The sequence below is a fragment of the Mustela lutreola genome, chromosome 2 (genome assembly GCF_030435805.1).
Source record: "Mustela lutreola isolate mMusLut2 chromosome 2, mMusLut2.pri, whole genome shotgun sequence".
Lineage (NCBI taxonomy): Eukaryota > Metazoa > Chordata > Mammalia > Carnivora > Mustelidae > Mustela > Mustela lutreola.
Window position 1 is genome coordinate 20,823,343 of NC_081291.1, and position 12,709 is coordinate 20,836,051.

Below are 12,709 nucleotides of genomic sequence, written 5' to 3' on the forward strand. Positions count from 1 at the left end.
GGCTGAGAAGCAAGACCCCAGGAATACATATGCACACTCCCCTTTTCGAGAACTAAAGTCAAAGGAGAAGAATATAAAGGCTCTGGGAGTTTTTCCCAGCTTGAGAACTCATGCTGGTAAAATCTTCTGTGTTCTCCATGTCCCAGTGCAGATGTTGCAGTTCAGAAGCATAGATCTTTTTTTAAATTTTAATTCCACTCAAGTTACCACAGAGTGTCATATCAGTTTCAGGTGTACAGTTACAGGGATCCAGCAGTTCTGTACGTTCGTCACTGTTCATCGTTCGTAAGTGAGGCAGAGACCTTGCAGACACGCCACACACGAGTAAGGGCAGCAATTCGTTTTCATAAATATTGGAACACTTTTTGGGTCTCTGATATTCCGACCCTGCAGATCAGGTTTCTGCCACCGTCTGCATGAGGACTGCATGCAAGAAGGGAATCGCAGCCTCTAGGAGAAATTGATTTTAGCTCCCTTTCCTTCGACAGCTTCTCTAATATCCTGAAAATTGTCAGTGTTTGGTGGAGTCCTTTGATTGCCCTGGTGACAAGAAGAGCCATCCTTTGGTACTAGAGGCTTCTAAGTGGCCTCTTGGGATGCTAGAGAAGCAGTCACTCTTCCTGGCTGTTACTCATGGCTCTGAGGCCTTAGGAATTATGGTCATAAAATCTTACAGTCCCGGAAGCAGCAGACAAGGTGTGAAGTATTCCTGCCAGTGAACACTAGGGCTTCCCTCCGTTAGTGAGGATACATTGCACCAAGCAGGCTTTCCAGCTTCCGTACTCCTACACCCTGCATCCAGCATGGTCAAGGTATAGATTTTAACCCTAAACTTGACTCTGAAATTCCCAGAAACACAAGGTGCTAACAAACTGTACCAAATACCAAGATGGGAATATATAGAGTCAGCCTCAGGGCTTACCTTTGCTCTTTAGATAGGCTTTCACAATGGAAAAAAATCAAAAAAGTTGCCAGGTTTGCCTGATAAAGCCATTCCTGTCTCGTTTTTTGTTGTTGTTGTTTTCCTGGTGGAAATGGTATTTTCTGGTCCTCAAGAACTGACTTAACTTGGCTTTAGCAGTCATTACACAGGCCCATACTTCATCTCCTTTACAGTCTCTGAAGGACCAAAAGCAGAGCCCTAGAGGATGGCTCACTCTGTTTTACCACTGCATGGAAGAGGAAAGTTCTGTCCCACAGTCCTCAGGACTGGCCCCGCCTTCTGGGAACATGACCCAGATTGCAGGCCAGTCTCAGGGAAACCTGCATCACCTACTTGCCGTGGAAAGGCCTCATAAGGACGTTGGAAGCTGTGTTGAGCTGGCCTGAGTAGATGCGGTACTGCCATCAGAAGTACCATGAGAAGACAAGGGGCAGGGACAGGGAGGATACAGCCAGAGCCTCTAAACCATTCTGTCTGGGTAGGGTTGTGCAGGAGGCTCCTGCTAACTCAGGAGGAGGCTTCTTAGGCATACTTGAGCACAGGCAGTGAAAATGCTCATGAACTTCAGGCCTCTAGCAGCTGGACCAGGGGCTATGAACATCTTACCACTTAAAATCCTCTGGACAAGAGGTAGAAGAAACCCCAGGGATAGTGTATTGTATTTAAGCAGAAATATACGGGTTTTCCTTGCTAAATCAACACTGAACACAGCAATCTGGAACTATCATAGGGTTACTCACAAATCCTCTTCTGCCTAAAGTAGTAAACTCTGTTCCTTGACCTCAGAATGATTTTCAGGTAGTTTGCTGAACCTCCCATTAATTCTTTGGAAAGATAGTTTCCTAATAAATGCCTGTTGAACATTTATTTTAGCTGGGCTGTACCAGTTTTATCTATGAACTCTAAAAAGCCAAGAAAAGGAGTATCTCAGAAAGCCATAGGGGAAAACTTGCTTTATTCTCAGTTGCTTCCAGGGCATTTGAAAGTAGGTACTGTGGCCTCACATGGGAAGCTTCCATAGAGGGACCAAAGAAAGCATAAACTAATATATATTGGGTTTTGTTGTTCAGGTGAACATAAGATCCACTTTATTCCTGGAATGATTGGTCCTTTTCTGGGTGTGACACTGGTCCCACAGCCAGAAGTGCGGAATATCATGATTCCCATCTTTCATGACATGATGGACTGGGAGCAGAGAAAAAATGGCAACTTCAAACAGGTAAGACAACACCCGCCAGTGTTCAGGGTGCTCTCCTCTGGATAGACCCCTCTGCCCAGGCAGGTGACCCAAATGGCCAGAATGTGGTTCCACTGGGAATGGACTGTAGTTTGACCATCTTGAATCCTGCTCAAGGGTTTTCCCTTGCCAGCCAGACTTGATTTGTGGATTTTTCTTTATGAAGTTAGAGGTCAGAAAATAATCAAAGGAGGGGTGCCTGGGTGGCTCAGTGGATTAAGCCGCTGCCTTCGGCTCAGGTCATGATCTCAGGGTCCTGGGATCGAGTCCCACATCGGGCTCTCTGCTCGGCAGGGAGCCTGCTTCCCTTCCTCTCTCTCTCTGCCTGCCTCTCTGTCTACTTGTGATCTCTGTCAAATAAATAAATAAAAATCTTTAAAAAAAAAAAAGAAAGAAAATAATCAAAGGAAAGAAATGAACATCTGAGAAAGAAACTTTCTGTTCAAGGAGAGAATGGTTTAGGACTGTAACCTCCCAGCTTCATTCAGGAGAGGGCCCCAGGAGCATGTGGTCCTCCTTCTCTGGCATTCCTAGGACTAGAACCGAGACCAGATGACTTCTCATGGCTCAGGGTAGCCCAGAATTTCATGGACTCTTGCATAGGAGATATAAATAAGCCCTTAGCTTCTTACTAAATAGCTTTAGGCTGTGCCTTTGTGCAAATCTTCTGCTACCTCTAAGGTAGAAGAGATGTCCCCTGCCTTTCTATATGTAGCTCCAGGGAATAGGACTAGGATCAGTAGGGATCAGTGGTAGGGAAGCTGATTTTAGCTAATAAAAGAAATAACTTGCTAACAACAGGAACTGCCTAGTGTAGGCTGACCTGCTTTAGGGGATGGGGAGTTCCTCTTTGCTGGTGATTGTCAAGCAGATAGTCCCAGGGGGCCTCTAGGAAATTTCCGTACTGGGTTGGAGACTGTACCACTTTCCAATAAGCTCCCTCCCAACTCTGTGGCTTGGGATGAACCAGTGATCTTAAAGTGAGTGACTATAACAGTGAGGAGCAGACCAGGCAAACAAAAATTTTTAAATTATTATTTATTTATTTTTTAATTTATTAAGAGTAAAATTCTTCCACCACCACAATCAAGATTTTCTAAATTCCTAAAAATTCCATCTTGCTGGTGACTAACATAACACAATAAAAAAAAAAAATTCCATCTTGCTTCCTTTTTGTAGTTAAACCCTCCCCCTATCTTTAACCTATGGCAACCATTGATCTATTCTGTACCACTGTAGGTGGGCCTTTTCCAGAATGTCATGTGAATGGAATCATGTAAACTGTAGCGTTTGGAGACTGGCTTCTTTCACTCAGTGTAATGCCATCAAGAGACTCATCCACGCAGTTGCACATGTTGGTTTTTCTATGGCTTAGTAGTATTCCATGGCAGTTTATTCACCATTTGAAAGATATTTGCATTGTTTCCACTTTTTGTTGATTGTGAATATAGCTGCTAACATTTCTTTACAGGTTTTTGTTTGAATATAAACTTCCATTTTTTTAGGTAGAGATCTAGGAATAGGGTTGCTAGATATTGTGATAAATGTATGTTTAACTTTGTTAGGTGCTATCAAATTTTATTCCAAAATGGCAATACCACTTTGAAATCCCAACAGCATGTCTGAGACTTATAGTTGATTCATATGCTCACCAGAATTCAATACCATTTATTTACGTGTTTATTTTAGCCATTCTTTTTTTTTTTTTTAAGATTTATTTCTTTGAAAGAGAGAAGGAGAGAGAGGGGGAGAGTACAAGTGGGAAGAGAAAGGCAGAAGGAGAGGGAGAGAGAGAGAATCCTCAAGCAGATTCCCTGTTGAGTGCAGAGCCTGATGCAGGGCTCAATCCCAGAACCCTGAGATCATGACCCAAGCTGAAACCAAGAGTTAGACATTTAACCAACTGAGCCCCCAGATGCCCCTATTTTAACCATTCTAAGAGGTATATAGTTATGTGTCATGGTAGTTTTAATTTCCATTTCTTTAATGATTAATGATGATGAGCATCTTTTAATGTGTTTGTTTACCATCTTTATATCATCTTTTGTGAAATGATTATGCAAAACTTGTGTCCATTTTTAATTGTGTTATGTTTTCTTATTGTTGAGTTTTGAGTTTCTTATTGTTGATATATATATATACACATATATGTATATATGTATATATATGTATATGTATATATGTATGTATATATATATATGTATATATATACATATATATGTATATATATATATACACATCCATATGTATTCTAGATGTCAGTCCTTTGTTGAATATATGATTTACAAATATTTCCTCCTAGTACTTAGCTTTCTTCCGTTTACTACAGTATCTCTTGCAGAACAAAAATTTTTAATTCTTATGCAGTCCAGTTTCTATAGACCGTGCTTTTGGGGTCATATCTGAGAACTCTTTGCCTAACCCAAGATCACAAAATTTTTTCTTCTGTGTTTCTTCTAGAGGTTTTATAATTCTATATTTAGATCTATTACCTATTTTGAGGTAACACTTGTATAAGGTGTGAAGTATGGGTCAGAGTCTTTTTTTTTTTTTCTTTTTTTCTTTTTCTTTTTCTTTTTTCTTTTCCTTTGTCCAACACCTTTTATTGAAAAAAATACTATTCTTTGTCAAAAATCAGTTCACCATATGTGTTAAGTTCTCTTTCTGGACTCACTAGTCTTTCCATTGAAGTCTTATCTTTTACCATTACCAGAGTGTCTTGATTATGGTAGTTTTAGAGTTAGTCTTAAAAATCAAGTGGTGTGAATCTCCAAATTTGTTCTTTTTCTCTCCAATATTGTCTTAGCTATTCTAGTCCCTTTTCCTTTTATGTCTCAGAATTAGCATGTCAATATCTGCAAAAATTCCTGCAGAGATTTTGGTTGAGATTGCATTGTATTCTGTAGCTCACATTGGAAAGAATTGATATCTTAGTAATACTTAATACTTCTAGTCCATGAAGGCAATGTGTCTCTCCATTTTTTTAGGTATTCTTTTACTTCTTTCATTAATGTTTTATAGTTTCTGTATGCAGAGCTTGTACATTTTGTTAAGTTATATGCATTTCCTATTTTTTTGGTGCTGTAATAAATTACTCTAACTTTTAAATTTTACTTTTCAATTGTTGCTAGAACATAGAAATATAATTGTTTTGTATAGTAATATTATTTTCTGCACCCTTGCTACACTATTACTTCCAGAAGGTTTTTGGAGATTCCTTGGAATTTTCTATTTAGATAATCCTATCACCTTCAAACAGAGACAGTTTTATTCCTTTCTGATCTGTATATCTGTATGTATGTCCCTTCTTTTCCTTTCCTTTCCTTATTTTTTTTTTTTTTTTTTTTTTTAGAGAGAGAGTGTGTGCGCAGGTGAATTGGGGTGGGGGGCAGAGGAAGAGGGATAGAAAATCTTAAGCAGGCTCCACACCCAGTGCAGAGTCCAAAACAAGGCTTGATCTCACAATTCTGAGATCATCACCTGAGCCAAAATCAAGAGTCAGACACTTAATTGAATGAGCCACCCAGACACTCCTTGTGTGTTTTTTTTTTTTTCTTACCTCATTGCACTGTCTAGGACCTCTCGTCTGGTGTTAATAAGAGTGATGAAAGTGCACCTCCTTGCTTTCCTCTTAATCTTCAGAGAGAGCATTTGGTTTTCACAGTTAAGTATGAAGCTAGCTCTAAGTTTTTCATAGATGCTCTTTATCATGGGTAAACAGAGTTTTTAAGATAATAATCCATTTTGGAGTGTGCAGTCCTAATGCCTTTATTTCTTTGGGAAATAATAACTTCAAACAGAAAAGGTCTGCTGCTTTTTTGTGTCATCACAGTCTTTTAATTGTACAAAATTCACCAATGCCTGATGAGAAGACCTTTTACCAAGAAATGGATGACATTGCAGAACTGTACCATGGATCATCTGAGTCTGTTAAAAGAGGGGCTAGGCTGCATCCCCCCATTGCTACTATTGAATAAAGAAGGTTACCTTTGTGGAAGACTAACTAGGAACTCATTTGTCTCACACTTTAAGACTCAGCTGTTAAGTTCTGTTCTTTCCCCCATTAAGACTGCCATGGGGCACCTGAGTGGTTCAATTGGTTAAGAGTCTGACTCTTGATTTCAGCTCAGGTCATGATCTCAGGATTGTGAGATTGAGCCCCATGTCAGGCTATGTGCTAGGCATGGAACCTGTTTAAGATTCTCTCTCCAGGGGCACCTGGGTGGCTCAGTCAGTTAAGTGTCTGCCTTCAGCTCAGGTCATGATCTCAGGTTCCTGGGATCAAGCTCCATATGAGGCTCCCTGCTCAGCAGAGGGTCTGCTTCTCCCTCTCTGTTTGCCCCTTCTCCTACTAGTGCTGTCCACCACCTCAAAAAAATAAATAAAACCTTTTAAAAAGGGGGGGGTTCTCTCTCTTCCTCTCCCTCTTCCCATCCCCCTTCCCCCCAAAAGACTATTGTGAATAATTGTTATCTAGCAAGCCATGTAAACCTTGTTATCCCTGATTAGAAAAATCTTGCTGCTACCTCCCTATCAGGTATTCTTTGTTTTATTTATTTATTAATGATGATGATGATGTTATATTAGTCACCATACAGTGTGTCATTAGTTTTGATGTAGAGTTCCAAGATTCATTGTTTATGTATAACACCCAGTGCTCCATGTAATACATGTCCTCCTTAATATCCATCACTGGGCCAACCCATCCTCCCACCCCCCTTTAAAACCATCAGCTTCTTTCTTGGAATCCACAATCTCTCATGATTCGTTTCCCCTCTGATTTCCCCCCCTTCACTTTTCCCTTCCTTCTCCTATTCTTTATGTTCCACAAGTAAGTGAAACCACATGGTAATTGACTTAATCTCTTCTAGCCCCATCCATGTTGATACAAAAGTTGGGTATTCATTCTCTTTCTTTCTGATGGCTGGGTAATATTCCATTATATATACGGACCCCATCTTCTTTATCCATTTGTCTGTTGAAGGACATCTTGGCTCCTTCCACAGTTTGGATATTGTGAACATTCTTGCTATGAACATTGTGATGCACATGGCCCTTCTTTTCACTACATCTGTATCTTTGGGGTAAATTCCTAGTAGTGCAATTGCCTACTCATAGGGCAGCTCTATTTTTAATTTTTTGAGAAATCCCCACACTGTTTTCCAAAGTGGCTGCACCAACTTGCATTCACATTAACAGTGTAAGAGGGCTCCCCTTTCTCCACAACTTCTCCAACATTTGTTGTTTCTTGCCTTGTTAATTTTTGCCATTCTAAATGGTATAAGGTGGTATCTCGATGTGGTTTTGATTTGAATTTCCCTGATGGCTAATGGTGATGAACATTTTTTCATATGTCTGTTAGCAATTTGTATGTCTTCTTTAGAGAAGTGTCTGTTCATGTCTTCTGCCCATTTTTTGATGTGATAATCTGTTTTTTGGGTGTTGAGTTTGAGGAGTTCTTTATAGATCTTGGATATCAGCCCTTTGTCTGTAGTGTCACTTGTGAATATCTTCTCCCATTCCATGGGTTGCCTCTTTGTTTGATGACTGTTTCCTTTGCTGCGCAGAAGCTTTTTATCTTGATGGGAGTCCCACAAGTTCATTTGTACTTTTGTGTCCTTTGTCTTTGGAGACATATTTTGAGAGAAGTTGATCTGGCTTATGTTCTCCTCCAGGATTTTGATGGATTTTTGTTTCATGTTGAGGTCATTCATCCATTTTGAGTTTATCTTTGTGTATGGTGTAAGAGAATGGTCGAATTTCACTCTTCTGTATATAGCTGTCCAATTTCTCCAGCACCATTTATTTCCATTTCCATTGGATATTTTCCATTGCATATTTTTTCCTGCTTTCTTGAAGATTATTTGACCTTAGAGTTGAGAGTCCATGTCTGGGCTCTCTACCCTGTTCCATTGGTCTGTGTATCTGTTTTTGTGCCAGTACTATGCTGTCTTGGTGATCACAGCTTTGTAATATAGCTTGAAATCAGGCAACGTGATGCTCCCCGCTTTGTTTTTCTTTTTCAACATTTCCTTGGCAATTCAGGGTCTTTTCTGGTTCCTTACAGATTTTAGGATTGTTTGTTCCAGAATTTTGAAAAATGCCTCCATCAGATATTTTTAAAAAGAAATCTACTCTTTGCACCCCCCCTTTCCACTTCACACCCTCCTATCCGTATGTATCCACTTCTGTTGAAGCTGCTTTCTTCAAAATCATCCATCACCCTCTAATCACCAAAATTTAATGACTTTTTGTCTTGATTCCAATTGTGCTTTCCACAGCTTTGGCCCTGTTAACTACTCCCCTACTTCCTACCTACTAAAATTATTTCTTCTAATTATAAAAGTAGTAGTTATTTAATGTAGAAAAATTAAAATTGTAATAAGCTATAATAAAAAAATCTAATCCATAACCTACCTAACTAGTAACTTGGGTGGGGGGCAACGTATGTCATTTTTAGACTTTTTTTTTTCCATACATCAAAGTTTTTAAGTTAAAAGAGGGTTTTGAAGGGGCGGTGGGGTGGGAGGTTGGGGGAACCAGGTGGTGGGTATTAGAGAGGGCACGGATTGCATGGAGCACTGGGTGCAGTGCAAAAACAATGAATACTGTTACACACACAAAAAATGGAGTCATTGTGTATATTGCGGTTTCAAGGACCATTGTGTGTATTGATTTTGAATTTTCATTTTTAGTAGCATCTTGTCACCCCTGTCTCTTCCTGCAAGCAGTTCATGCTCCGCAGTACCACACTGTCGGTTCGGAGGTCACAGACTCTTCATTCATGGCTTAGACTGCTGTGGTTTTAGTCAGGCTCCTAGTTTTAGAAACTTAGGTTCATTCCAGATATTTGTTGCTAATATTGCAAAAAATATATCCATTCCTAATTATTTGCTTAGGTGAACTTTTCACCTAAAATTGCTGGATCAAAGAGCAAAAGCTTTCGTTAAGTTTTTACAACACCTCTTCTCTCAAAATGCTGCTGTCCACTGATGTGTTAGACTTCAGGCCACCCTCTCTGTGTGCGCTGTCCCAAGCACTGAGTGTTCTGAGATGATCAGCTGTTGTCCCCGCCTCCTCTTTGAGATGATGAGCTAGCTCTTGGGGCCAGGACAGTTTCTTGTGCTTTTACTCCTTAGAACCCATCATCGTACCCGAGACAAGCTAGATTCGTGGAGATGAAAATCAAAACTAACATTCTCCCAAGAGCTAGCACACAGGGATACCAAAGAGGACTGTTAACCTCTCTTACTGCTTTGTAAGCAAGAAAACGTAACCTGAGAGAGGGAAATATCTCGTTCTGAAGGAGGCAGCTGGTTGTCACAGGACAGATGTTTGTTGAATGAATGAGTAACAAGGTGTCACTTGTCACTTTAGGAATATTGGTTCCATAGGATAAAAGTAACTGTGCAAACCTGAAATTGTCAGTATTACCAATTGTGATACGATATATTTGCAGAACTTAGCATTTCATTTGACTTAAAGACATTGGTTTTGCATACATGGATCTTCAGCATTCCCGTATTTTGGATTTCTCAGTTTCTCCTAATAACTTCTTCCTTTATCAGTACTGCAGAGAGTGATGAAGTCATGTTCCCAGAGCCTTCCATCACCAGCTCCTTTGCCTAACACAGAAGTTCTAACATTTGAATAGGTATCAGACCTACCTGGAGGGCGTGTCTGAAACAGATTGCTTCTCTCCTTCCCAAGTTTCTGATCCATTGAGAGCCTGAGAATTTGTATCTATTTATTTTTTTAAGATTTATTTATTTATTTGAGAGAAAGAGGATGGACTCACGCAAGTGGGGGGAGGGACAGAGGGAGGGAGGGAATCTTTTTTTTTATTATTTCTTTTCAGCATAACAGTATTCATTGTTTTTTGTACCACACCCAGTGCTCCATACAATACGTGCCCTCCCTAATACCCACCACCTGGTTCCCCCAACCTCCCATCCCCCGCCCCTTCAAAACCCTCAGGTTGTTTTTCAGAGTCCATAGTCTCTCATGGTTCAACTCCCCTTCCAATTTTGGGAGGGAGAGAATCTTAAGCAGGCTCATCACTCAGCAGGGCTCAATCTCATGACCCTGAGATCATGACCTGAGCTGAAATCAAGAGTTGGATGTATAACCAGCTAAGCCACCCAGGTGCTCCAAGAATGTGCATTTCTAGTGATATCCCTGATGACTGATACTGCTGGCCCTGGGACCCATTTTGAGAACTCCAAGGAGCTGCTGCACCCATGTGCGCAGTGTTGTACCCACTGCTGATCCAGGTCCCCTCCCCAGCTTTGCCCCATTCTGGAAAATACAATCTACGTGTATCTGCATGTGTGAAAAGAGATCCCTTGTTATAAACAGACTCTTATTACCCTGGGAGGCGTGTGGCTAGCTGATTGCCCCAGTAAGACAAGATAAGATCTGAACTGAGAATAAGAGACCTTGGCCTCTGGGCTTGGCTCTTCCTGACTTTACAGGACCCCAGGCAAGTCCCTGCTGAATCCTCTTCTCCACACAGAGAAAGACAGATGACATGGATCCCTAAGGACCCTTGGTCTCAGATTTTCTCTTTTCTCTGAAATGCATATTCAAGCAGCTGACTCATCAGGCCAAACACAGATGAATGACAGTGTCCATCACGGCCACATAACAGAGCACCATAAACAGGACTGTATTTATGCATCTGTTCTCATTTTCTGCTGCAGGGATTTCAGAAGCCATAATTGCCTTCAATGAATTTCCTAATCCAATTATTTTTTTTATTATTTCATTGCCTTCGGACTCATTGGTCCTATGCAAAATGAGAAAATGCTTCTGTTACAGCTTATCACTAAAAGCAGCCATGCCGTTTTTGTTTACGTGACGTATCTGTATAAATACCAAATATCACATTTTTTATAGACTAATTAGGGGTTTAAAAGATATTTATCTCACATCACTTACAACTAATGTCTCACCTCAGAGTAAATCCAGGGAAGCTTATTAGAAAAGTGGCTGAGCCCTGCTGAGTTCCTTACAGATCAGATGGGTGGGAACAAGTACCATCTTGTTGGATTCTTAGGAATCCAATAACAAATGCAAGGGCCCCAGTGATGAAGCAGTGGCAGAGGCAGCAGCCCCAAGGGCTTTAGGTCCTATGAGGATGACAGTGGAGCATTTTACCCTGAAGGAGAATCTGAAGGAAAGACTCCTACTCAACTCAGAATCATGTCAGCCATTACAGCGAGGACTAGCCCAGGAGCAGGCTTCCTTTGTGACTGGCTGACTAGAAGAGTAAAGTTCTAACCAAATGTAATTTACTCATACAATTTCTTTTGAATGAGCTTTTTTTAAGAAAAAAAGGAAAAAAAATTGGCAAAGGCCCCTTCTGGATTCAAAATACTCTTCTTTCCAGGGAATCCTTGCTTTTTGTCCCTAGACTGGGAAAAGAGTATCTAAGGTATATAAGTTCCAAATTTTATTTAAGCCACTGGAGTGAGAGGCCTTCCTAATCAGGGGAGTCAGGGTGGCTTCTTGGTGCCATAGATGAGATCCTGCCTTCCCTAGGATTTATTTGTTACAAGGAAAAATATCAGGAAACAGTTACGCATCATCCTCACATATGGCAGGAGCTGAATTTCCCATCCTTCCTCTGAGGTCAGCTCAGGTTTACGAAGTCTCTGCTTCCCTCTAGGTGGAGGCCGAGCTGATTGACAAGCTGGACAGCATGGTGTCAGAAGGGAAAGGCGACGAGAGCTACAGGGAGCTCTTCGGCCTGCTGTAAGCTGTTTCAGCCCCTGGCACCCCATGCTGGGGGAGGGGGTGAAGTGGGCTGATGAAGGGTAGGGGTGCAACCCACGCTGGTGGGCAGGCAGTATCTGGAGGGTAGGTATCAGGAGAGACCTGGATCATTCCTAGTCAACAAGAAGATGGCCTTATGGCAGTAAGTTTGCTCAGGGATTGCCATAGTTGACTAAAAAGGTAGAGACAGGTGATAACTCTGAGCTCTTAGATTTGCTGATAGGAAAAGGGAAATCATGTGTCTTCGTAGCATGCACTGTATCCTGAGCAAACAACCCATGGGGACTCAGTGAGGGCTCAGTGCTGGCATTTCTAAGAGGAAAAAAGTTAATCCCTGGTTTGTAAGGTGGTTCAGTCAGCTTGGGAGAAACACTACTGTGGGTATTGTGACTTTAGCAAGCTGTACCCACTCTCCAGGCCAGTTTCCCTGTTTGTAAAACCGGGCGGTTGTGCTGAATGACGTCGGGGGTTCTCCCAGGTCCACCATTCATAGCTTCTGTCTTGAACTGATGGAGGCCAAGAGCCCTTACAGGACTTGTCACAGGGCTAAATCCAAAGAGGGACTCGAGGATGCCATGGTCCTCCTAGATAAATAGTGATGGTGGACACTTTACCTTCCTAAAAAACAAAATCTTAAGACTCTTACAGGTAGAGAGTCCCTTCCCATCTTACTCATTATTTCCAGCTTTAATACTTTTTTTTTTGTTTCAGTGCCATTTTGAAGATAAGCCTGTAACATACTTTTCCAATAA

The 12,709-nt window shown here is 41.1% G+C and overlaps 1 protein-coding gene across 9 annotated transcripts in view; it reads left to right on the forward strand.

The window, feature by feature from the left end:
* DOCK3 (dedicator of cytokinesis 3) overlaps positions 1 to 12,709 on the forward strand; it is a 578,190-nt gene that overhangs the window by 524,751 nt on the left and 40,730 nt on the right. For all 9 annotated transcript variants that reach the window (XM_059161016.1, XM_059161023.1, XM_059161018.1 and 6 more), the window contains exons 32-33: positions 2,014 to 2,162; positions 11,851 to 11,936. In XM_059161016.1, the coding sequence (XP_059016999.1) occupies positions 2,014 to 2,162; positions 11,851 to 11,936 (235 nt within the window). The remainder of the gene's footprint in view (positions 1 to 2,013; positions 2,163 to 11,850; positions 11,937 to 12,709) is intronic.